Below are 27,525 nucleotides of genomic sequence, written 5' to 3' on the forward strand. Positions count from 1 at the left end.
GAAGAAGGTAATAGCCTGACACTCCTATAACTATAATAATTTTAATATTTGCAATTTTGTTTTTAATACGTTGTCGTACCTTTCAACAGAATCATTGTTTTCGTCGTTAAGTGTAATGATGCAGACGACATACACTAGGGTGTGGGTGCGAATTATGATTCATATAGGAAAACTATGAAATGTCTACATATTTCATTCCTGTTATACATTCGCAGATCGCTTCTTTTCATTAAGTTTCAAAATGCATACAAGTATGATTATAAAGTAATTTGATTATGAGACCAAATATAAAGACGTATATTGACAAGTGTCTACATACTGGTGAGTGAACGTTACGAACCAATTAAATTTAGCAAGTGAAGACATTTATCGCACAGTATTTTCACTTCGACCCCGACCTCGCTTAGGTTATGTTACAGGTTGTGTCATGCAAACTCCTTTTGGTAATGATTCAAATACATATTTATGTAGTTTTGATTTTCGAACTTGATGAGAACAAACCATACATAATCTCATTAATTCAAATAGAATTGACTTCACGATTTTCAAAAATGGCGCCCTGTCTTGGGATGAATGCTATTTAAGTTTGTTTTCACCGACTTACAAAAGGACAATTACTTTCTACTGGTAGTAAAATATGTATTTTACTGATAGACATTAGGATTTTACATGACATTGCTTATAACATTACAATTTCACTCTTGGAAGTGAGGTGGAGCTCAATATAACATTGCTTGCAATATAAATGTCCTTGGAAGAAGTCCTTATGTTAAAAGTTGTGTCATGCAAAATCCTCTTGGTCATGATTCAAATGCATATTTAACTATCAGTAAAAAGTAGTTTTGATTTTCGAACTTGATGAGAACAAATCATAATCTCAATAATTCTAATGGACTTTAGACCGTGACTTCACGATTTTCAAAAATGGCGGCACCCTGTCTGAGGATGAATGCTATTTAAGTTTGTTTTCACCGACTTACAAAATCAAAATTACTTTCTACTGGTAGTAAAATATGTATTTTCTTGATGGACATTAGGATTTTACATGACATTGCTTATAACATAACAATTTCACTCTTGGAATCGGTCAATATAAGGGGTCAATATAATATTACTTAAGATAATATTGTCACTTCGACCACAACCTCGTTTCCGAGGAAGAAAGCGTTATATCCATGCAAAATCCTTTTGGTCAGCAATGTGTAGTAAGCAGTCTTGATTTTATAAACTCGATGAAACTTGAACTCCATTTTCTATCCTGGAAGCGTGGTAAGGGGGCGAACCATCCGATATAGTATATATCACAGGCTGCCACAAAGCTCACTTCGCACACACTAACAACCAATTTAAGCACAAACTACGGAGTCTGGTGGAAATCTGTGATAGTGACACCATCACCCGACCCAAAGGAACAACTGACGGCAACACAACAATTCGGCATGTCTTTGGTGACATTGAGAAATCAGCAAAATGACGAGCTTCCTACACATTTTCTATACATTTAACTGGAAACCGTTCCCTCTATGACGTCACTGCAGGGCTCTGGCGACAGAGTTACGTAACCTGTTTGCGGTTTCATTTGCGGGCGAGAGAGAAGCAGACGGCTTTTTAGCAACTTTTAAGCGCTTGGTATTAATTAACCACAAGTATTTTTAAAAGACAATGGTGTTCCGTTTATGACTAACCAAAAGTCTTTCATATGCAGTGATAAAAAAATACCAAAAAATTAAGTTTAGTGGTCCTTTAACAGATGAGGTGTAGAGACCAACATCAGTGCAGGTGTGGGGTTAACAGATGAGGTGTAGAGACCAACACAGTGCAGGTGTGGTGTTAGCAGATGAGGCGTGGTATCCAACATCAGTACATGTGTGTGGTTAACAGATCAGGTGTAGTGACCAACATCAGTGCAGTTGTGGGGTTAACAGATCAAGTGTGGTGCCCAGCACCTTCAGATATTGACAAACGTCACCTCTTTTGATAATACAAACAGTCATCGCATGGGGGGACGTCCGGTATGTCTTCGAAAGCGTGAGCAAGTTAGTTTGGTGCTCGTTGGCAATCTGCAACCATCTACCTTCATCATGTCAGGCAGACATAACTCAAACAAGCCAAATAATAAAAAATCTGTGACTGGATCAGATGGCTGGAGACGAAGTTTGCACCACCAAATCATCGACACCATCCACCATGATGCTTGACGTGGAGTCAACCACAGGGAACAACTGGAAGACTTTTCTCAGTGAGGAGTTAGAGAAACAAACAGTTCTTATTTGTTCCAAGATCGATACAGTAAAGGAAGAAGTGGCTGACTTATCTAAATGGCTCAACAAAGTGGAAACCTAGACTGAGTTCAACTCGGTTTCAATCGCTAATCTTGGTAACAAAATGGTGTCGACAGAAAACAGTCTCAGTGAAGACATAGCAAAACTTAAGGAAAAGCTCCTATTCTCAGAGATATACTCTTGTAAGAGTAACTTACTTGTCTACGGTGTACCTGACTCAGTGGCCAACACTGATCAGACGTGCAGAGATATTTTCAAGGATAAGTTACAGCTGGATCCTCAGACAGTGGACTGAATGGTTTTTGTAAATATTCACAGGCTACCTCACTATACACCAAGTGACCTCCCGAACCCAGTCATCATCAAGTTTGTGTGAGTCGAAGACAGGGATCTTGTCATGAATGCGACCTATTCCAAATGGAAGGAACTGTCAACAAATAAACTAAGTATCTGATCGGACCTACCTGCTGACCTGAAGAAACTAAGAGGGCGTTTGGTTCGGAAAGCCACTGAACTACGGAAAGTTCAGGCCTACAAACTAAGATTCGTGAAAAAGGGATATCTGTCACTCTGTACTACAGAAAGGATGGCAACAGCCCATGGGAAAAGCTTAATGAAGACGAGAAACTGGGAGACTAGGAAATGTGAGTGGTTGTTCTTTTGTGCTGTGAAGCTGAGTGCATAGTATTGTTAGACACTCTCACTGAAAGTTTCGGTAAACTGTGGATCTCACTGGTAACAGTGTGAACTGGTTTTGAAAGGAAGAATCCTCAGTTCATTATTTCAGCATCAGGACGGCTGTTTAATTTTGTTGTATTTTTTTTATTTCCACTAGGGAAGTATACATGTGACGCTTGGTCTATATATAGATTCCACTCCTAAGTCGTGTCATATGGCTAGTCATGTGATCAAAGCAAAGTAAGTTGTCTTGGGTGTTTGACTTCTCACTGACGACAATAATATCACATGCCATGACATGTACATTTTGGGGTTTTTTTCCATCATCACTTTGTATGCAGGTTGCTGCGGGGGACACTCTCTTACTGTTCGATGCTTTATCTGAAGTTGGTGAAAATGTTTGCGAGTTTTACGTTTGTTATGCAGTGTGTCACTGTGTGTGTGTGTGTGGAGAAGATAGAAATCCAGATTCTTATATGGTCTCATATTTTGATGGATGTTTTGACAATGATTAACTTAGGATTTAGCTGCTGCTCTGTAAACTGTAGAGGATTGCAGTATGGTATGATGAGAAAAGATGTGTTTACTTTAACTTCCTCAGAACCTAAAATTATTCAATTTATCTTTTACAAGATACACACTTTTTTGAGGAACAGGAGCCAATCATCAGAACTCAGTGGGGATGTGATTGTGTTCTTAGTTCTAAAAGCAGCCAATCTCGAGGGGTTGCAATTCTCTTTAATAAAAATTTAGATTATAAGATTCATTATTTGGAGTTACAAGGATAATGATGGCAACTTACTCATTCTAGACATAACGATAACGGCTTTTGAGATGACCCCATCTTCACAACACACGCTTATTGATTACCTGGCTGTTCTACCAGCAAGAGGCCCCCCTCCTATAAAACAGCGAAAGGTGACAAGAAAATGATGATTGTTTGTTAAACACCTTTTCTATTCGGGTGTCCCAAATTATGAGACACATCATCAGAGTTGGTCTGTCGATTTGATGTGGCCGTGCAAAATTTGGTTTTGTTGCAGTTATTACATCTTGTGTTAGTGAGCAATTAATCGGTCCCAAATGGAATCAAACGGACTGTAGTAATGAACATATCGTTGAACATGTAGATCCAAATTCTGTTTTAGATAGAAATTCATTGCCATCTTTGAATGATAGTGAGATTGAAGGGATGGAGAGTATACTCACTCTAGATGAACTAGCAAAAGCACTGAAGAAAATGCCGAACAATAAGAGTCATGGTTCAGATTGGTTTCCGACCGAATTTTATAAGTTTTTTTTAAAGATATTGGACACTTTTTGCTACATTCAGTTAACTATGGGTTTACATCAGGAGAACTTTCAGTCACACAAAAGCAAGGAGTTATTGTATGCATTCCAAAGGTGGACAAACCTAAACATTTCCTGAATAACTGGAAGCCAATATCACTTTTGAATGTTTTCTATAAATTGGCCTCCTCATGTATAGCAAACAGGATAAAAACCAAGTTGCCCATTATCATCGATGAAGATCAGACTGGTCTCATGGCAGGTCGGTATATTGGCGATAACATTCGTTTGATTTATGATGTCATCTCATGTACAAAGGAAAAATTTTCCCGGTCTGCTACTACTCATCGACTTTGAGAAGGTGTTTGACTCTATAGCCTGGTCATTTATAGACAAGTGCCTAACTGTCCGGTTTTTTTTGAGAAAACATTAGAAAATATATTTCTGTCTTTTATACAGACCCAAAGAGTGGTATGTCTATTAATGGTCAAACATCATCATGGTTTAATGTTCAACGTGGCTGCCAGCAAGGAGACCCCTTGTCACCTTACATATTTCTTTTGTGTGCAGAGGTGTTAGCCAATATGATACGTTTCAACAAAGACATAACAGGGTATCCAGATAGATAATCTTGAGTATTTATTAAGTCAGTACACTGACGATACTAGCCTGTTAATTGATGGTAGTCAGTCTTCTTAATCATGTATTAAGACTTTGGATTTTTTCGCAGTCACGTCTGGTCTCAGAATAAATTACAAAAAAACGCAAGTGGTCTGGATAGGATCAAAGAAACGTTGTCTGGATAAGATTGAAGAAAGGTTGTAAGTTGAAATGTATGTATAAACTCCCTATTAGTTGGAACCTGGAAGTAGTTAGAATTTTGGGGATCAAATTTTGTATTAACTTGGTGAAGATGACTGAGCTGCATTTTAAAGACACACTATTTGAACTGAAACAGATCATCAATAGATGGATGAAAAGGATTGTTACACCAATTGGAAGAGTTGCAATTATCAAGTCACTACCATTATCATTGCCTGACCTCTCTTCAGACTTTCTTGTGTCACTTAATAACATACTGTTTAAATGTTTATGGGGTGGTAAAAGAGATAAAGTAAAGCGATGCAAGGTGTGTCAGCCAGTAAAACATGGTGGATTGGGAATGGTTAATATATTTTTACATATGAAATCCCTGAAAACTATTTGGTTGAGGAAGCTTGTGACAGCAGATAATCCAGAGTGGAAACTCTTATTCAAGTCTTCATATCCTCGTAGTCATATGTGAAATTGAGATGAATTTGGTGCTGCCTATTTGAGAATAACTTGCCCACAGTCAACAATGTATTCTGGAAAAATTGTTTTCAATCATTCATTGACTTTGATAAGAAAATTAAGCCTGAACGGTTTAGTAGTTTCCTGACTGAGCCTATTTTACCTTATCCCAACATTAAAGTTAACAAGATGCCACTTTTTCAGAAACATTGGTACCAGAAAGGTATAACACAGATCATAGATTTAATGGATGAAACTAAAGAGTTTTTGATTTATGAGGAATTTAGAGAAATATACCCTATTTGTTCATCATTTTTGGAATTTTATTTGGTAATAAACAGCATTAAACATTATCTTGCAGCTCTTAACTTAACCAAAAGTTCATCAGACTGTGTTGAAGAACATCCTAGTACTATACACAAGCTTTGCAGTGAGCGTTCAGATTCTAAACATGTTTACCTTTGTAGCACCAGAAATAAAAACTAAAAGTCAAGATAAATGGACACTAAAATTTGGTAAGCTTCCATGCAATGATATCTGCAGTAAGGTGCTTACTAAAACCCAGAAAGTGAAACTGCGCTGGTTTCAGTATAGACTTATAATATACTTACAACAAATTCCTTTTTATTAAAAGTAAAATATGCTAAGAATGATCTTTCTTCTTTTAGTCAGAAACAAAAAGAAACTATTGTCCATATATTTTGGGAATGTGATACAACTAAGAACTTTTGGGATCAGTTTTTCAAATGGATAGATCAGTGTGGTCACGTATGTAACATGAATCTAAGTGCCGAATTCATATTATTTGGAGTTCAAGAAAACATATGAACAGACAAAGTTTTTGATTTCATTTTGCTTTTTGCAAAAATATTTTATTTACAAATGTAAATTTCAAAGTTCAAAACTTATCTTTAGCAGATTTGTAAAAGAAATGAACATTAGATACAAAACAGAAAAGGACATGGCTTTCAGAAAAAATTAAGATCAACATAAATTCAGGCCTGGATTTTATATCATGTACTTTTTGAATCTTTGGAGCAGCAATGATGCAAAATCATTGAATATATGTTTACCCCTACAGGAGACCGTCAGATTCTTATCAAGTTGTGTGTGAATGCAGGTATGTTAGAAGACGAATGAACGTTTGTTCTAATTTTTTTTTAAAAAAAAACCCTTCTTCCTCTGTACATCTTTCAAACATCCAATATATAACATGCTGGAACTTGCAATTACTCTGGGTGTGAGCTGCCCTCATTTGTAAAAGGGAAGGAGGAAAGATAATATATAAAACAAAAAAAAATGTCATCGCATGGCACCACAGCTCTGACAAACTGAAGGGCATCTGTTCTCACTGTATTCACTCATGTCATACTCCAAAGCAGTGATATTTGTGAATGATAAAACTTGTAATAAATAAACACCCTCCTAGGGCTCTTTGCTACTGTGATTATGAGATAATATTTATGGGTTTAGTGCATTATCTTGAACCATATGTATTCATACTGATTCACCTCATAAATATTTTCATTTTTTTATAATATTTATATTTTTAAAAGCAAAGGAACGTATCAGACAAGGGCCATCATATTAGTATGACTGTACCCTCAAACACTGAGGCTACATCGGCTGACTATCACCTCTAAGATGCTGCTGGCAGGAAAACTATATATTAACATCACGAACATAACGTGTGGGCGTACTGATGGAGTCATGTGATCGAAGAACTAAAAACAGACATCCCAACTCGGGAATATGAATCTTCCTTAAAATCACTTACTTATAACCCGAAAATAGCCATGCTCGAAGGGTGTACTGAACACTGAGCCCATGGTTGTATAGTAATAGTAACAGTCCACTTATAGCCAGGCATTCATATCCAGTCACATTTCCTGTTCATGGTGCTTAATACATTACTATCCCTGGTCAGTATCATATAATCATTGTATCCTTCAACGAGGCAAGTCTAGATAAGTGGACAGTATTACATTTTAGAAATTAGCATAATTTACTATTAATTTTGACCATAGAGACAGCAAGTCTAACAGTACAGTACATTTGTACTTAGTTGATGTGCTATTCAATATTTTTCTGCTACAGTTCTGAAACCTACAGCAAGCAGTACACCCAAAAAGTACCGCAAGCAATGTGATAGGTAAACCTGCTCGGATTGGGATAACACCGATGTCACGTCAGGTCAGACCAAACATAAAACTGCACAGTAGCGCACTCAACAGCGCTGACCTGCACAGTGCAGACATCTACGCAGAACACATGCACTACATACAATCTCTTCAGCCAAGTAAATTCTGTACCAGTGAGAAATGTCCCGATGTACACAGATCTACAAACAGTTATATGTTATCAAATGATAACAATTTGAATAACTTGAACAGAACTGCCTCCCTGATGTGGTTAATGGAGGTGATCTCAGGTGTGGATAGTGCAGTTAGTACATCTACAGGATACAACAAATGTTGATAAGAAATTTAAATCAGAATCATGACAATTATACATAGTAATGGACGTATTAGTGTTTCAAACAGGATGTTCTTATTTCGCAAAAAAATGAATAATAATTAAAGAAAATATATGAATCTATGCATCACATCCTCCAATCAAATTTGAAAAGAGGGTGAGTGAGTGAGTTTGGTTTTACACCGCTTTTAGCAATATTCTTGCAATATCATGGTGGAGGACACCAGGAATGTACTTCACACATTGTACCCATGTGGGGAATCAAACATGAGTCTTCGGCATGACGAACTAACACTTCAACCAACAGGCTACCCCGTCTTCCATGAAAAGAAGGAATTCATAATAATCCCAATGTCAACCTTAGCTTTTTCCCTGAATGGGTTTCTGTTCTCAAAAACCAAAATCCTCAATAAACCTAAGCACAATATTACATAATCCTTAAACATGCACAGTCAGCTGAAGATGAATGATAGTGACGACTCATTCCGATGTGGGTGTCAATAACAGCCATGATAACAAAACCACACAACAAGGAAAAGCCCTTATCTTCAACAGGAGCAATAGCCCAGGAAATAGTTACCAGGCCTCCTTGTAGTGTAGTTGTTTATGGTTCGGAATATGGCTGGGCTGGTGGAGAAACTGGGTGAGATAGTAGCCAACTGACACGTTCATGGTGCTTAAATTAATGATATTTATGACAAATGTCATCTGTCGCTATGATTGACAGCCTGCTGTATTGATCCCTCTGTGTGTGTGTTTTTTGGGGGGTTTGTTCTATAATGGAGCCAATAAATCTTGGTCTAAACATGAGAGCATTGTGGAGGTCACATTTGTCTATGACATCCACGACACATTGACAAGTGTACATAATACTACAAGAGTTATTCCCCTTCAGTCAAATCAGACACTCACACCTAGTGATCACTTTAAATTAATATGGAGACACCAAGAGTTTAAACACAACAGAAGAGATACACTAAAATGTTAAATATATATCCTGTGACAAAAAACTATACCATGCAGGATTATTTTTAATTATTTTCTTCATTCCAGAAGGAAGGACTAAAGGTTTTTCAAAACACATTAACGATGCCTAATGACATGCAAGTTTTTTAAATTACAATTACAAGGTTTAATCTCTAATTAAAATGATAGAAAACAAGCCTGACATTACTATGATAACTCATATTACTGTCAAATCTCAGCTGGTCTGTCAGCTACCATTAGCATGATGGTACATTGGGTTATACAGAATTCTATTACATGAGAGATTAGTCTGATATGGGAATAGCGCTGCAACTCATGGCGGTCTTAGAAAGTTGCCATTTTGGGGATAGGTATTAACAATGACATGTAAAATGATAAGAATAAATAAGAAAAGTTAAATGTTTCTAAGGCATTGGATTGTCATTTTCATTTGTGTTCGTAGCAATTTTTACTGCCAATTAAAAAAGTATTCTGACTTGGTCGCATCCTGATCATCCATATGTCCACTATAAGAATGAGTGTTTGTAAGGACAAGTGTGACTGAATCTACAACTCATTAACATTAACTAACATAAAAATGTGTTCCTCCCTTGTCACTTTTTTTCTAGCTAAAATATATATATAAACAAAAAGTCCTACCAACCTCGTCACTTTTGAAATAAATGTGCCTGAGAAACATTTCATTTTTTTTATGCAGCCTAATCAGAATCAAAGACTGGTGTGCTCAAGGGAGGCAACTCTTCAAAGTGATGACAGGACCTTATATAGCAGCAAAGTCTGTAGAACCAGGTTACTGTTAGACTAATTTTCATTATAAGTCTGATCATATCAAGAGTCTTGAGAGCATATCAGTGTTAGTCATATTACATAACAGTGGTCTAAGGATGAAGGTTCCACAGAGCAAATCAAAGGTTTAACTGTAACACAATTGAGACCGTTGGCTGCAACTGTGCTGAAATATGATGTTAAGACGGCTTAGAACAACAGAACTTTCTAAGAATGAAGACTTTCTTATGACATGTGCATTTTCCTATTCCTGGTTTGAAGAAGGTGTTTTTTGTTGAAAGAAATGGACATGACATTATTCAAATATTCCCTTCAACTCCTTACATGTACTTTGCCTTGTCAACATTCTGTTGAGCAGGTGTGTTCAGTTATTATGGAAGCATTCTTGTATTGTGTTGTTGGTGCGTTCAACGCGATGGGACTGTATGCATGAAGAAGGAATTGCGTTTCAGAGAAAGAGTAGTAACATTTGTATTTTACAATTTTCTTTTCATGTTTTGTGATTTGTGACTGTCATTGAATACCTGATGCCAGGGCATTCTGAACTGCAATTAGCTTCAAATCAATGTCTTAGGGCATTGCATATTCAGTAACACCACATTATGACATTGTACGCAAGTAATGAATGATTATTTTGTTTTGCTCACACCATGACAGCCTTAAATAATCAGGTTTGCACTTCAAAAAAAAAAAAAAAAAAAAAAACAGTGACTAAGCCAACTAAACAACCAGCCAACCAGTCAACCAACCAACCAACCAACCAACCAACCAAGAAGTAGACCCCTCTTTTGTCTGTAGTGGCTTCTAAACAACCAAGATGGCTGGGGACCTTGAATCCCTACTGAGGCAGAGTCAAGGATTTCACACAGGTATTAATACTAGGGGTGACTATTGAGGAGGCAACAACTATTGCCATAGTGAAAGTCTACTGCAACAAATTATTGTCATAACGATAGTCCATTGCGACCAACTACAGCAATACAGTGGGAGCTGTCAAGACCGGCAGCTGTCCAATCCGGGATTTTGTTAACAGCGCCATAAAATCTCAGTCCCTTTCAAGGCTAATACACTTATCATCATCTAAAAGCTCTGCAATCCAGCAGCTGTGAATTCTGGATCTCAGCATAACATGAGCCACCTGAATATGTGTTTATACAGTAATCAGCACTGTCTAATTCAGTGTGTGGCAAGGAGTCTGTTGGATGTGTATTGTCACCAAATAATACTGTGTTGAAACTACATGCTTGTAGACAAAGATAAATTAACCTTGGTTCACTACGGGTATGCTTGTGAGTTTTATTGTCAATATTGTCAATGGAATTGAGAGAACCATGTGATACAACGTATATGAGAGTAACAAAACTGGTTCAGTTCTAGTCATGTCGTGTCAGCTCTACAGTCCGGCATATTGTCTAAACCATATTATATATTTAGTCACTATGAGTGCTGATTTACACAGCCTGCACTGTAGTTTACATTCTCCTTGCATTATCTCATTTGAGGTCATGTCTCAAATGAATGTATAGTTTATGTGAAGTAAAAACAAGTTGAAGTAGTTTCAGTCTCTTTTGATAACTGACAAGAAACCTGAAATCCAGATCAAGTAAACAGTTAAAACAAAACTCAGTGAAGCTGTAACAGTACAAGACTGCACCCAAGCATCCTGTATTTTGCACCCAAACATCCTGTATTTTGCATCCAAACATCCTGTATTTTGCACTACTCAATTATCAACAGGTCAGTTACTAAACTATCAACAGTCATACATACTATTGGATAGTTGTTAACTTCTACCATCAGTTAACTGCTATCGAAGACTCAGCACCTACAATCCATCGATAGTTTGATACATCATTACAGCCCGAATTAATTCCATGAGATGTAGAAGAACTTACCATGTATGGGCTTCAGGGACAATGTCATCCACAACAACATATATCATAGCACCTGCAGCAAATGCTAAAGCGTAGGGGAGAAGAGGTTCTGCGATGACCACAGCTGCTGCCCCAAATAACCCAGCCACAGGTTCAACCATCCCACTCAACTGACCATACCTGCAGTAGAACAGATCAATATGAGGACTAATTCAAAATCAATGGCAAGTAACAGGAGACTGAAACATGCAATAAGGAGATAGATTTGATATTGTGGTGTAATAGTCTGGGATTAGAAAAAACTGACTGCTCCTGGTCCCAAAACATAGAAAACATTTTGGTTTGATATGCTGGATGTCTTGAACAAAAATGTCTTGAGCAATAATGGACATTTAAATATGGGGTAGATTGGTTTATGTAATGTTTACTGTTATCAACATAACCAATGATGCTGTGAAAAAAACAAGAGTAATGAAGAGTGCAATACATACCAAAAACTTTTGAACACAGACATCCCTGAGCCTCTAAGTGGAAGACTAACAGCAAGTCCTTCTGGGAAGTTTTGTATACCTATTCCAAATGCTAAATTCCTGAAACAGTATATTTTATCACATCAATGGACTTTTCTAATTGGAATGAACCCATTCAAATCTGTAACTAGAATTTTGCAAACTGAACTCCCTTGTGGATTTATTTACAGCTCTTAATTTCTAAAATTCTGCAATATTTGAAGATAGTGTTTCAACACTGCAAACAACATAAAGATTAGACTAACAGCTAGTCTCTGAAATGAACATATCTTACTGAAAAAATGTCCATAGTGAAAAAAAATAATATAATGAAATGGAGCCCTGAGACTTTCTTCATTTTCAGAAGCTATGGAAATCTAGACTTGCCACATTTTCTAGACTTACGTGGGCTTTCTTGGATATTTATACTTCAGGGTCTGTATGAAATACTACATAAAGATGTAAAACTTGATTTCAAGGGCCTACTTGCATGCAGCATTAAGGTGATCGTTAGTCACTAAGGTAACCTTTTTGCAATGATAAAGAACGGGAATTAAGGTTAATCTTACTAAAGGTTGTCTTGTGAAAGGAGCTCTAGCAGTGTAATATTAAACTTAGCTTTGAGACAAACACTTAGCTTTCCCGAACAACTGTTGTGGCTAAAGTGCACAGAAAGGGAGATAACTCTTCACCAAATTTCAGCGCTCTCAATCACCTCATCATACTATATTCCTCTAATTGTTTTGCTGCCATGTGACCTCCTGCATGTGGATAATGTCATTTCAGGATAAGCGACTTACACCTCTTTTAGCAATATTCCAGCCAGGGACACCAGAAATGAGCTCACATACTGTATATTCGTGACATTTCAGGATGAAAAATTCAGGGTAGACAGCTGAGGGGTGTGGTGATGATTTTTAATGTGAATTACACTCCCACTCCCCATGCCTTACCAGCCCTATCCACTTGAACTTCAGGTACAAAAAAGTGCCCCCCAATGCATATCATATACAAAATCAATGACCCCCTCCCCTTCCCTTAGTTTCATAAATTTTAAGTACAAGAAAAAAATATTTTTATGTACAAAATTGCTGACCACACCTTGAACATGTTTACAAAATTGATGACAACACGCATGCTACGTTGGTACATTGCTCCCAATATTGTAATACTGTAAGGATTTGAAATTCTGTTTTGTGAGCAAGCAAGCCTATGCTAGTCAAGTCTCCTTATTTCACACAGATATGTAGCCTAAGTGGGGTTCTGCATTATGGTGACAGACTGTATTCCTTCACTCATGCTAAGTTGAAGATCCAGGGAGACAACATTAAGAAGCGGACGTGATGGACTGTTAAAATGGACTTTTGCAACAAACTATTTTATACCTTGCACTTTCAAAAGTAGCTGTTTTTGTCTTCCCTATAGCACCAAAGCCTACACCTACAGCAAGGCCCTCTGAAAGGAAGCAACAGTTACTACAATAGAAAACTAAACAAGTATTGAGTGCTAAGACTACAATGTTTGAATTTGTTAACAGATATTAATGACTGATAGTATAAGCAGACGACAAAAATTGATTGTGTTAACACATTAATATGCTTCAGTGTATTAAGACATTTTAATGCTATTTTAAAGTTTTAACATATTTTAATGACTTTTAATGCATTAACAGATTCAATTATCGCAAGAATCAACAGGTTAATGACTGAATGTATCAACAGATTATAACATTTCAACAGCTTACAATGATTGAATGTACTACCATATTACAATGATTGAATGTACTACCATATTACAATGATTGAATGTACTACCATATTACAATGATTGAATGTACTGCAATATTACAATGATTGAATGTACTACCATATTACAATGATTGAATGTACTACCAAATTACAATGATTGGATGCACTTAAATATTACAATGATTGAATGTACTACCATATTACAATGATTGGATGCACTTCAATATTACAATGATTGAATGTACTACCATATTACAATGATTGAATGTTCTACCAAATTACAATGATTTGATGCACTTCAATATTACAATGATTGAATGTACTACCATATTACAATGATTGGAGTACTGCAATATTACAATGATTGAATGTACTACCATATTACAATGATTGAATGTACTACCAAATTACAATGATTGGATGCACTTCAACATTACAATGATTGAATGTACTACCATATTACAATGATTGGATGCACTTCAATATTACAATGATTGAATGTACTACCATATTACAATGATTGAATGTACTACCAAATTACAATGATTGGATGCACTTCAATATTACAATGATTGAATGTACTACCATATTACAATGATTGGATGCACTTCAATATTACAATGATTGAATGTACTCCAATATTACAATGATTGAATGTACTACCAAATTACAATGATTGAATGTACTACCATATTACAATGATTGAATGTACTACCATATTACAATGATTGAATGTACTACCATATTACAATGATTGGATGCACTTCAATATTACAATGATTGAATGTACTACCATATTACAATGATTGAATGTACTACCATATTACAATGATTGAATGTACTACCATATTACAATGATTGAATGTACTGCAATATTACAATGATTGAATGTACTACCGAATTACAATGATTGGATGCACTTCAATATTACAATGATTGAATGTACTACCATATTACAATGATTGAATGTACTACCATATTACAATGATTGAATGTACTGCAATATTACAATGATTGAATGTACTACCGTATTACAATGATTGAATGTACTACCATATTACAATGATTGAATGTACTCCAATATTACAATGATTGAATGTACTGCAATATTACAATGATTGAATGTACTACCATATTACAATGATTGAATGTACTGCAATATTACAATGATTGAATGTACTACCGAATTACAATGATTGGATGCACTTCAATATTACAATGATTGAATGTACTACCATATTACAATGATTGAATGTACTACCATATTACAATGATTGAATGTACTCCAATATTACAATGATTGAATGTACTGCAATATTACAATGATTGAATGTACTACCATATTACAATGATTGAATGTACTACCGTATTACAATGATTGAATGTACTACCATATTACAATGATTGAATGTACTACCATATTACAATGATTGAGTATATGATGCATAAGCACCTATATTGCTAAATGAAATGCTCATAAGAAGCCAACTCACTGAGGAATAGTATTCTGGACCAGATATTGCCCTATCATTAGCAAAGAAGCAATAGTAACTCTCTAGACATTGATAAAACATGTTTGCGTGTTATCACATACCTGGTATATTATGAATTGTAATGGCTACTATTAATAACAGTATTCTTCTCCAGCTTGTAGTCTTGGAATCTGCAAAGTGCCTGTCAGAGACAGACAAGTCTATAGACTCATGATTAGAGGCAGCCTGGTAATAATTGTTGGTAGGCACTGGTCGCCTTTGTCTTGTGCCTGCTGGTGACTTGGAAAAGTTGTCATCATAACCTGAAGCCAGCAAACATGGAATTGACGAGTCAGTACTATTTATTGATGCTTCTTTGATGCTGAAATTGACACACATTATACACATCATATAATTTATTTTCATGGAACCAAAGAGGGTGGGTTTTGTTCTGACCGAACAAGGATCATAATCATGGATCATAACCTCAAATAAATCAGTAACAACACCATATCCTGGCAGGTTTAAGGAGTGAATGAGTGAGTGAGTAAGTTTAGTTTTATGCCACTTTCAGCAATGGCAGAGGTCTGTAAATAATCAAGTCTGGACCAGACAATCCAGTGACCAACAACATGAGCATCGATCTGCGAAATTGGAAACCGATGACATGTCAAAAAAAGTCAATGGGTCTGACCACCTGACCCCATTAGTCGCCTCTGACGACAAGCATAGCCACCTTTTATGGCAGGCATGGGTTGCTGAAGGCCTACTCTACCCAATGACCTTCACGGGTCACAGGTCTAAGGGAGATAATCTGACGAGGACAGACTTTTGTGCCATAGAATTGTTCCCAAAAGGACAATTGTGGTTAATTCGGAATGGTAAAGGCAGAACTGTAGTATAAGCCTTCTTCTACAAGCCTACACATTTACACAGAAGCCATTTTATAACAGATGGTACTGAAACAAAACAGTCCTTCCTAAATGCATATAACAGAGCCAAAACAACTCATGAATCTTGTACAACAGAGTGTAAAGTACTTGAAATTTTCTTTCTTGCTGCAGTCAACAATGTTCCATGTATACCAGTGTGGGTTACAGCTTTGTTTGTTTGTTGTTTACCATCTCACTCAGCAACATTCCCAATGATCAAGCCTAGACCAGGCGTTTCCTTGAATGATAAAGTGATCTGTGGCCCATATCATGCTACCTTATCCATTTGGTTGTCCCCTACACATGATACAAAAAGCTTACGCTGTTGGCAATCTATCCTTAAATGGTGTTTCCTGGAGTCAATTAGGTGTAGGAGCAGTCTATGAGAGGATAACCAGTAATTAATTGCTTGCATAAATACAGATCAGAGCCATCAAGGTTCAAGACATATAATAAACTTGTCACACATTTTAACTAATAAACTCTCATTTAGAGAGCAGATATTCTGCTCAGAGTCCACATTAAATATCACAACAGTTGCCTGACATTAACATCATATGTACCATATGCCATTGCAGAAAGCTATGTTAATGTAAAGGTGAACTCTCACACCATAATACAGACTTATGACTGTCACAGTGCTGAGCTAGCTTTGTACAACAGCACTCTGGCTCTTTATCTTTGATGTAAGTGACACACTTACCTTGAGTAAATTCTGGAGAAGGGGAATAATTCAGATTCCCATCTTTTTCTAGTTTGGTTTCTACATCCAGGGAAAGGGCAAGTTCGGATGGGCTACCTCCCTTAGATGAAAAAATACATCAATGTCATCACATTATGAAATGAATAAAGGCATGACATGGGTTTAAAATAGTAATGACACACCATTAACACTGTGACAAGTGCTGGGTTTTATGACGCTTTTAGCAATATTCTAGCTATACCATGGCAAGAGGCACTAGAAATGATTGAGTGAGTGAGTTTAGCTTTATACCACACTCAGCAATATTCCAGCCATATGGCGGAGACCTGCATATAATCGAGTCTGGACCAGACAATCCAGTGATCAACAGCATAAGCATCAATCTACGCAACTGGGAATCGATGACATGTGCCAACCAAGTCAGTAAGCCTGACCACTCGACCATATAGTCACCTCTCAGCACAAGCAGAGTCACCTTTTATGGCAAGCATGGGTTGCTGAAGGCCTATTCTACCCTGGACTTTCATGGGTCGACACGAGAAATGGGCTTCACACACAGTTCCTATGTGGGAAGTTGAACCCAGGTCTTCAGCGCGATGAGCCAATACCTTAACCACTAGGCTATGCCAGAAAACGACTTGTTGAAACAATGTGAATAACAAGTGCTGTATTAACTATGCATCTCATATCACCAGAGTACATTCTGTGCATTGATTAACTGAAGTAGGTTATAATTCTTTGAGTGACTCTGCATATTACAAGCCAAGTTTGACATGAACTGATTCAGGAGAGTGAGTGAGTGAGTTGAGTTTATCGCCACACTCAGCAATATTCCAGCTATATGGTGGCGGTCTGTGAATCATCGAGTCTGGACCAGACAATCCAGTGATCAACAGCATGAGCATCGATCTGTGCAGTTGGGAACTGATGGCATTAGTTGCCTCTTACAACAAGTTGAGTCGCCTTTCATGGCAAGCATGGGTTGCTGAAGCCCTATTCTACCCCAGACCTTCATGGGTCGATTCAGGAAAGAGGGAGGCATACATGACTGACTGTTTTGCACTGATGTGTAATGCGCATTATCTCTGAGAGAGTCAACATCTTAGTGTTCAACACAATCCGATTCGTACAGTGACTGTCATAACATTTCCTTTGAAACAGTTTGAAAGGTCACAACATTATTTAAATATTTTCTTCGAAAAATCTACAAAATGTCAAATAACTCGTGCTTAGTTGAACATACCACATTAGGTAAAACTATATCTGCAGTATAGACAAAAAGGGCTCCAAGAACAAATCCCAGAGCCACGGGGATGAATGCCCATTCTCCATTAGCGCCATACAGTCCAGAATGCTCAGCAAACTCTATAGCTGGAGCTAGCAGCGACCAGTAGGAAGCTGCTGTCATCACCTACAACACAAATAGATAACACTTATAGAAGGCACATAAGGACATATTAACACTGAAGAACTATGGATAACACTCATGGACGGCTTGAGTTGATAACACCCATGGTTAGCCTAATGGATAACACCTACTGACAACATTCATGTGAACAATCATAAAGTGTCACTATGGATAACACTCATAGGCAACACACAGGGAAACATGATAACATATATGAAGAATAACTTTGTATAACTTTTACGGGAAGCAGAAATTGATAACACCCATGGATAAACCCTTGGATATCATCCATTGATTACACATATACTATATGTAGGACTACCCTTCTGGATAACACTCAGACAACACACATGGAAAACATGATGACATCCATAAAGAATACTCTCTTATGGATATCACATGAGTAACACGCAAGGATAACACATGCTAAAAATGGGAAATTCTATTTGCTGCTCGTATTTTGTGTGTATAAGAGGTCGTTGGACAATATTTCTGTTAATGATCTATTCTGTCTGAGCATTACTTGTTTCCCTTTAACATTAAAAGTGACTTTTTTAAGAAGATAAGTATTGAGTTTTCAATTGTATATAACGATTCATAAAAGATAAAATGTACAATACCATGACCTATCAGTCCTGCACAAATAGTCTCTAACCCATCCTGGACATAATCAGATATACTATATCGTAAAATCTCAAGCTCTTAGCAACATTTCAGGAAATATTCCAAATAATTTTCAAAACATTCACATAAATACTTACCCCTGCAGCAAATCCCAGACTTCCATCAAGTATTTTTCTCTGAAAATTTGAATTACATATTTTAATGTGTTGAAGTATTGTGTAGTGGAAGTGGAGACATACTACACTATTTAGTACATAAAGTGCAATGATCACTGACAAGGGGAGATAAGTGTTCATTAACACCATAAACAAAGAGTTAAATTTGTCATAAGAGATTTTTGAGGACTTTGGTTCAAAAGTCAGTGAAACTATAATGCTTGAATAATGGTTACTTTAATCACCTTCAAAAATACTGTGTTTTGTGTAAATGATAAATATACACATGAATAGGTGACTCTTTTGGGGCTAAGTTCTGGGCACGTGTAAACAACTGTAAACAACCTTAACTGGTCAAGACATTGGTCTGGGACTTTGCAGTGAATATGGTTCGTAGAAAATTTTGGTTTCAACTTACTGAGAAGGTGTCTTGGCCTTAGTCAAGTATTAGTATTGTCAGGATGGGAAATTTGATTCAAGTCAGTCCAGTGTCTGCTTATTAAACCATGCATCAGTCTATTGTTAATCAACATCGTGATCTTTAAAGCATAAGTTTCATAGTTAGGCCAGACCAATTTTATTTCTTCTTTCAGAGATCTGCCTGCCATATTTTTCCACGAATAAAAAAAAGAAAATAAATAATTTCCCCTGCCCATAAAATAAAATCCTAATGTTTTTATAGGCTAAAAATGTAAACTCACAAGAAAATATATTCTTGGTTTTTTTTTACCCACATTCACTTCATAAATCGCCAAAAGCAAAATACTTTAAGTATTCAGAAGAATTATTACTTTGATTGGAAATTTTATTTTCAGGACAAAAATCTGTAAAACAAGAAACACAATTGGTCTGGCCTTATAAACATGATAAAAGGTCAATAATTTCATCCATTCAATCATTAAACGAAATGATGAATCACAGGGTTGTATATATACATATGGCAGTTTACTGAGCAAGGACACTAAGTTAGGATTCCCATGAACACCTCTGGGCTCCTTTGTTAACATGAGAGAGTCTAATAAGCCGAAATGTCACCTTCAACATGCCTAGACTATGTAGGTCACTAGGGCTGGCTAAAAATACGAATGATAAGAAATATCACAGATGGGAAAAATTATTTATAATTATCAACATGAAAATTATGTCTTCAGTAAAATCATACACTGACTGTTGTGATGAAATAAAGTTTTAACTAAAACACATATCAATAACACACAAAGGTAGATCTTTGTTCCTGGGCTGCTTCCATATTATGTTCAGGACTCCACCTTGTCAGTAGCCCAAGCATATATATATACATGATATATGGCACCTATCACCAGTGATGACTGATGTTGATTTTGCCAGATGTTTCTGGCTTAGCTTTTTTTGTTGATCATTTTCTGATATTTACCAACAATCAATTGATATTCAGTAAATGATTACTGATTTGTGTGGGCCACATGGATAGGCAGCCATATCAATAATATCCAGCCATGGTCGCACGTGTCTTAGATACTCTTTTACATATTTACACAAGATACCATTAAAATTATAAATTAATTCAATTTCAAGTGCCTTAAATACAACCTCTAATGTCAACACTGGCTGCAACAGCTTGCTTTCAAAAAATAAATTATTCATCATATCAATAAAGCAAGCACTATTCATGTACAGAATCCCAATTTATCTAAGGTTAAACATGAACTATTGACTCAGTTGGTTTAAAGCTGAAGTGATATTTTTCTCATTAATATTCTGACAAAACTAATATTATTATCTCCCTAAACACACAAAATAGCCTGCTATCAAAAATGTTAATGATAAATTACACCAATGAAGGCTGATATTTCATACTGGCAATAATCAGAAATACTATAAAATATGGAACATGAATTCATAGCACATGACACGTATGCTATTCTTTGAATGGAACGATGCCAGAAACACCAACAGTTTGATTAAAGCCATGTCACGTCTGCTGTCGATGTCACACACAGCTGTGACACAAGCCGAGACATAGTGTGGGAAGAACACGCTAAACACAATACAACATCCCATAGCATGGACAGATTTACTTGCACTGCACGTTTCCTTTTACCGAAACACATTTGATTCCTAATTGCACACATGACTGGTTTATCCCATCAGAATAATTCAACATTATTCAATACATAAAAACTAATGAAAACTTTATAGTGATGCCATGACAAGGATTATTCAGGATAAGTAGGGGCATAATTTTGACATGAGATGTTAGGAGAAAATGGGTTAATCAAATAGGATATTTATGTACGCCTGGAGATACATTCCTGAGGGAGTAACAGTCCAGGTAATAAGCTCCAACGGAATTTGCTTCCAAGGATATCATTTCCACAGACAGTTTCTGAAATCATTTCGAATATGAATATACTTTCATCCAGAAAAATAAACCATGAACATTTAGACTTGGGGAACTCATAAGGAGGAGGTGGCAATATATATTGTTACATTTTGTTCCATGACGATAAACTGCTATTATGACTCCTTTAATTGATCTTGTCAGACACACAACTTCAGAACCTAATATTTGCAGTTTGTATGTCTCACATTTCAAGTCAGATACATTTTGTGCAATCACTACTTCAGCTGTTTGACAATATGGCAGGTGTGTCATGAACATTGAAATACTAGCTTCATGGCACATTTGAACATCACATAGATCTGCTCATCCTGCCATCCAGATGATCAAGTTGCAGATCAGTTGATAACTTGACTTCTGTTCAAACAAATCCAAATGGATTTGAATTTGTACTGGCAATCCCTTCATGATTTGATTTGTCATCAGTGCTATTGTATTTGCAGGATTGACATTGCAGCACTTTGGTATGGCTTAATCATATTAAAAAACTGATTTTCTGGGTAATCTGAATAATAGGCTAAAGCATTCTGAAAGTTATCACTCACCATGTGTCATGTTCAATCTTAACAATATCATGGATAACTGGGGCAAAAACCTAACAATACTGACATTACTTAGTTATCACAATACTGAAGTTTGACAAATGTTTGGCAAAACTCGGTAATCACTGTGAGCTTTAGAAAGAAGACATACTTGCAGAAAATAATTGAATAGGTACAAGAAGTGATTTGAAGACAAAGGGATTAACACATAAATCCATTTCATGAAGATAAGAGTGGTGGGGTGGCCTACTTGTGAAGACCCCGGTTCGATTCCCCACATGGGTACAAATGTGTGAAGCCCATTTTTGGTGTCTCCCAGTATGATATTGCTGGAATATTGCAAAAACTGTATAAAACCATACTCCCTCACTCACTCAACAACACAAGCGAAGGATGTTCCCTTCCTGGGATGACACCATTAACAAAGAGGGAAGCATAATTTATGTGTGACCATGCCAGCCTTGAAAAGAACCTATCCCTGGAAGACTTGTCACACTCCAGAAATGAACCAGAGAATCTACAATACTATGATACTTAGCAGTTGAATGATTGGCTGTTTCTTGATCAGATGAATGAAACCCAGGTTCACCACATTCAGCCTGATTGTAAACAACAATGAACAACTTCTTTATCATGTTTATAGCTGGTTATTTTCCAAAGATCACAAACTCACGTGTACAGCTTGCTGTGGACATACCCTTTTGACATTATGGAATGACCACAACAAAAAGGTCACTTCTATGCAAATCATAGGTAACAGGTTTAAAAGCTAAAGAAAGGAAAAACTCATCCTGAAAATACAGCTGCTTGTCTGAAACCCTAATTAATTAAATTCTGTTTGGCCTAAAAAAGCTAGGTTGACAATGACACTCATCAGAGGGGTACACAAAGTAGACAGTCTAGACTTTCATTTTGTGGAAGTCGCAGTGGCCGAGCGGGCTAGGCGGCTGACTTTGTGTGCTGGTGATTAGGTGCTTGACTCTGCGGGTGCAGGTTCAAATCCCGGATGGGACTCAACCTAAAAATTACTAGAATTTGTACTTTACTAAGAAAGTGAAATCCCAAATATGACATATGTTGCAATGGTCATACAGTATTAACAGCTGAAAAGTTAAAGAAATGCCCTTCAAAGGTTTAGTATCAACATCTACTTAAAATGGAGCTAGGCTTGCATACATTAAATGTTTTGCACATGTTGCAGTCTGAACCTTACATGATACATATCTCAGGCACTATCAATAATGATTCATCTTAATAACTCAGGGGCTCAGTTTGCTGATTTTGAATGGAAATAACATTGCTTCACATTTATACTTTTTAGCCAGCGAAAATGAAATGACTCAAAAAAGGTACAGGTATATTTGACATGCTCCAGACTACTGACATACCTAATTCAGGCTACTGATATAACTAATTTTGTGTCTTTCAAAATGTACCCTTAAGAATACTAAGTACATTAAGACAGGAGAATCATACTTGGAAATAATATTCAGTACCAAAATATCATTCTATCAATTTTTCAAATGTGGGCAAATGAGTTGACATTAACATTGAGTATGTTATGAACAATATCAACGTATGTCAAGGTTAAATAAACCACAGCTTGTAGAAAACACAAAAAGTATTTACAACAGTAAATATGTTGAGAACAAACATTTTAAATCAATTGAATTATTCAACCTTTTCATAGCCTTGGATCTACTGATTCAGTTCCTGTGGCAAGTTGCTGAACACACACAAGCTGGGACAGACATCTGTCGCTGTGCATGCTCCAGTGATTTAATGGATCGGATGATCAAGGAGACACACAGATATACAGCCATAAGGAATCACTCAAAAACTGGTCTACATGATAAAGGGGATGTATCATTACAATGTTTGATTTCTTGCCCACTTAGATTTTTGAAAGTTACCTGAAAGATCGATTAAATTCTAAACATCTGCTTTATACTGATGCTGCAGACAAATCTTACTGACATCTCTGTTGATGCCACTGTCACTGATAGGTGAATAAAATGGCTGCTATAAACACAACTCTGCTTGTCATAAGGGGCGACTAACAGGATCCGGTGGTCAGGTACAATGACTTGGCGGACATGAGTCATGGATTCCCAATTGTGCAAATCGATGCTCATGCTGTTGATCACTCAATTCTTTACAGACTGCTACCATATAGCTGGAATATTGCTGAGTGCAGCGTAAAACTAAACTGACTCACTTGTTAAATGTTCAGTGGTCTTACGGTCTAGTGCATAAACGAGCTTGATATAATGTGCATTTTATCATGGTAATGCTACTTCATGTCAATAAACTGTCTGACCTTAAAACCTGGCAAAAATATGTTAATCAACAATTTCATTGCACACTATCAGTTTGAACATGTTTAATGTCATATTAAGCACAATCAGTATTATTCAAGTGCATTGATGGAGGCCTGTTATCCATTAAATCTCACCTACCCAATTAAGTGATTTATATTATGAACATGAGTCATGAGGTCAGGGAAAGCTGAGTTGGACCTCCTGATCAATTTAGTTGCTTGTCTTGACAAACATTGACTGCTGCGGGCTTATCAAACCAGCAACCCAAAGTGTGAACAATAAGGGCAAACAGGACAGAATGTAATCTAGCATGCAAGAGGTTTGACAAAGAATGATCAAGAGAGCATATACTGTATTATAATGAGAGATGGGAAGTTTGACACTGACAGTTGTTGGAATCACACCACGTACATAAAAGGACCTTGTTACAGTTTCTTCTAAAGCAATGAACTAGCAATGAACTTGTAATGTCACATTGTAACATCTATATTGTTGATAGACAAGCTTCTGTGTTGAATACTGGAGAAACCTCTGTGTTTACCTTCAAATCTATGTATTGCTCCTTCAAAAGTGCTTTTGATTTTGAAATTGTTGATACAGATTTCTAGTTAGACTGTTCCTTCATGCTTTCCTAAACGTTCCCCTATCATCAAAATCATTACTGCACTTCATATGCTCCAGAAAAGAGCATGGGTGTCTACACAATAACAAATGTAAGTTGTAACACAATTCACTTCCTAAGAATAAGATGTCTGCTTTTAAGGAAGAGGCTTATATATTTTAGTATCCTGCAACAAATTGTGTACTTGCTACATTGGAAATCAAATGGGTAAAGAAATTTACCACCAGCAATGGCAGTCCTAAAATGTTACCCTCTTAATAAGGGCACACATGGAAAAACACATAAGTCTAAACTGGTTAGGTAAGTCACTAAGTGTTTAGGAAGTGTATAGTGTAGCATTTTTATGGGAATACATTTCACGTACATTTTGGTAGGGGTGTTAGAGCAGTAATCATTCAAGGGGCGCAAAACAAACATATGGATAACTCAGATATACCTTCAAGTGGTGTTGCTTTATAAACATGATAAAGGAAGAGAAATTCTGGAAAAATTCCTAACAACCATCAAAACTCAGGTACCTTTGCACACTCATTAAAAACTTGTTATGTCAAAGGCTGTTAATACATATTGCCTTGCTTCTAAAAACCTTGAAACAGATCCTCTGAGATTATCAGTGTTTGTGTCCTGTTATCACACCAGAGTGTAAAAGCACATAATATATTTGTACGGATGAGTGAGCAGTGTTTCTCTCACGAAAAACAGTTCCCTGAAACAATAAATCGACCATTTGGTTGTAATAATAATTTGTGAAAGTGACTTCAGACAACTGCAATGTTAACAGACTTTCTCATTTATCTGTGTAAACTCAGTAAAACTATCGACGTGTCAACCACTGAAAAACGCTATCAGCTGTTCTCACTTGACAGGTCGTCAGGTGTGTAATTTCTGAGCACCATCGCAAGTCATGCTGCATTTCTCACAGTCAAAACAAATGTGAGGAAACACTGTACTGGATCCACTCTTACCTGGCCGCTCTTGAAGACAAATACAAGTCCAGATCCAATCGCTGTCAATGCCCAGGTAAACAGCGTACCCAGCAGGGCCTGAGCGACAGGATTGTATCCCTCCAACATTGCTTCGCCTCGAAACACACCGGAAGTAAACAACGTGTTTGCCTTTTATATTGGAAAGCAGTACAGGGGAGATAACTCATTGACACGAGCATCAATAGCATTCAGAGGGGTATTGTATTCACGTGGTATTATGCAAGATGTGAACATAAGAATTTCTAATCAGTCGTTAATTTGAAAAAAAACCAACACGTTTTGTTTCTATTGTTTTTATCTATTACTCTATCTCATATAACTTTAAATTTGTGATGAATATTCAATATGTTTATAAATAATAATAACGTTTTTTAAACCTTCCTTTCAATTAAACATTTTTCAATACTTCCTAGCTGTGGGTTATATATGTTGTCACTAACAATGAAAGTGGACTGTAAATAATTCATTTTGGCTCAGTTTTGTCCATCAAAACCAGTCTATACCTGAGCTGTACCTTGGTAACAAACCCTATTTAGATGAGGGATGTATAGGTACCTGAATTTATGGATTATGACAAACAGATTTTCTAACATACTGGACGTGTTTGATTTGACGGATGAAAATTATTGTGCCAGGTATATTAAACACAATGAAAAAAGGCAATATCACTCTGTCAAGCTGAAAATGTGAACATCGAGTTTGTTCTGTAAGTGTACATACAATACTTTACTTGAGTGAGTTGGGTTTCACACCACCTAGAAAGGAGGGTTGGGTATTGTGCTGACAATTAAAGCACGGTTCACAGGACAGACTGCAACTGGAACAACAGAGCAGCAGATCCAGGCACAACTAAAGGATGCAACTCTGAAGAGTGTATTCAGGGCCAACAGGGTCACAAATGTGGTGGAATCTGTAGAATCAGAGTCACTGCAGGGTAAAAATTCCGGAAGTAAAAACATGCTAGTCGTTGATAAATACCTTGTATTTCTTGCATATCAAATTTCACGGTACTTGTAGATATGGTTGAGTAATATGAAAACAGAAATATGTTATTCATTGTAACAAATGGTACAAAACGTGCTTAGTTAAAAGGGAATATGTATGAATGTAATTAATAGAACCAACTGTAACATCCTTCATACTTGTGTTATCAGTAGAAAACACTTACTGGAAATAACTATTGTCACTGGTGATTTGTCAAAAATGCATTATTCACCATGTATTACTTTTGTGAAACTGTACGTTTTAATGTCTAGTTTATCTAACAGTGGCTGATCTGTAACACTTGAAAACGCTGGTCAATCACTCTCATCACTGCAGGGCTGGTGGTGAAGTGTAGTGGTCAAAGTGTTTGCTGGCACACCATATGCCTGGGTTTCATAACCTTGAATGAGTAAGGCCCACTTCTGGTGTCCTCTGCCATAATATAGCTGGATTGTTGTTAAAAGTGACGTGAAACCACACAGACTAACTCCATAA

At 36.6% G+C, this 27,525-nt stretch overlaps 1 protein-coding gene across 1 annotated transcript in view; it reads right to left on the reverse strand.

Moving 5' to 3' along the window:
• The window catches only part of LOC137284663 (zinc transporter ZIP11-like), a 59,151-nt gene extending 32,990 nt beyond the window's left edge, over window positions 1–26,161 (reverse strand). Inside the window, exons 1-8 of the mRNA XM_067816564.1 lie at window positions 26,026–26,161; window positions 19,178–19,216; window positions 18,252–18,419; window positions 17,009–17,108; window positions 15,496–15,696; window positions 13,539–13,608; window positions 12,136–12,234; window positions 11,666–11,824 (exon numbers count right to left, since the gene is read on the reverse strand). Of these exons, the coding sequence (XP_067672665.1) occupies window positions 11,666–11,824; window positions 12,136–12,234; window positions 13,539–13,608; window positions 15,496–15,696; window positions 17,009–17,108; window positions 18,252–18,419; window positions 19,178–19,216; window positions 26,026–26,133 (944 nt within the window). The 5' untranslated portion in view covers window positions 26,134–26,161. The remainder of the gene's footprint in view (window positions 1–11,665; window positions 11,825–12,135; window positions 12,235–13,538; window positions 13,609–15,495; window positions 15,697–17,008; window positions 17,109–18,251; window positions 18,420–19,177; window positions 19,217–26,025) is intronic.
• Window positions 26,162–27,525: the final 1,364 nt, after the last annotated feature.

This window comes from Haliotis asinina, chromosome 5, assembly GCF_037392515.1.
Source record: "Haliotis asinina isolate JCU_RB_2024 chromosome 5, JCU_Hal_asi_v2, whole genome shotgun sequence".
NCBI lineage: Eukaryota > Metazoa > Mollusca > Gastropoda > Lepetellida > Haliotidae > Haliotis > Haliotis asinina.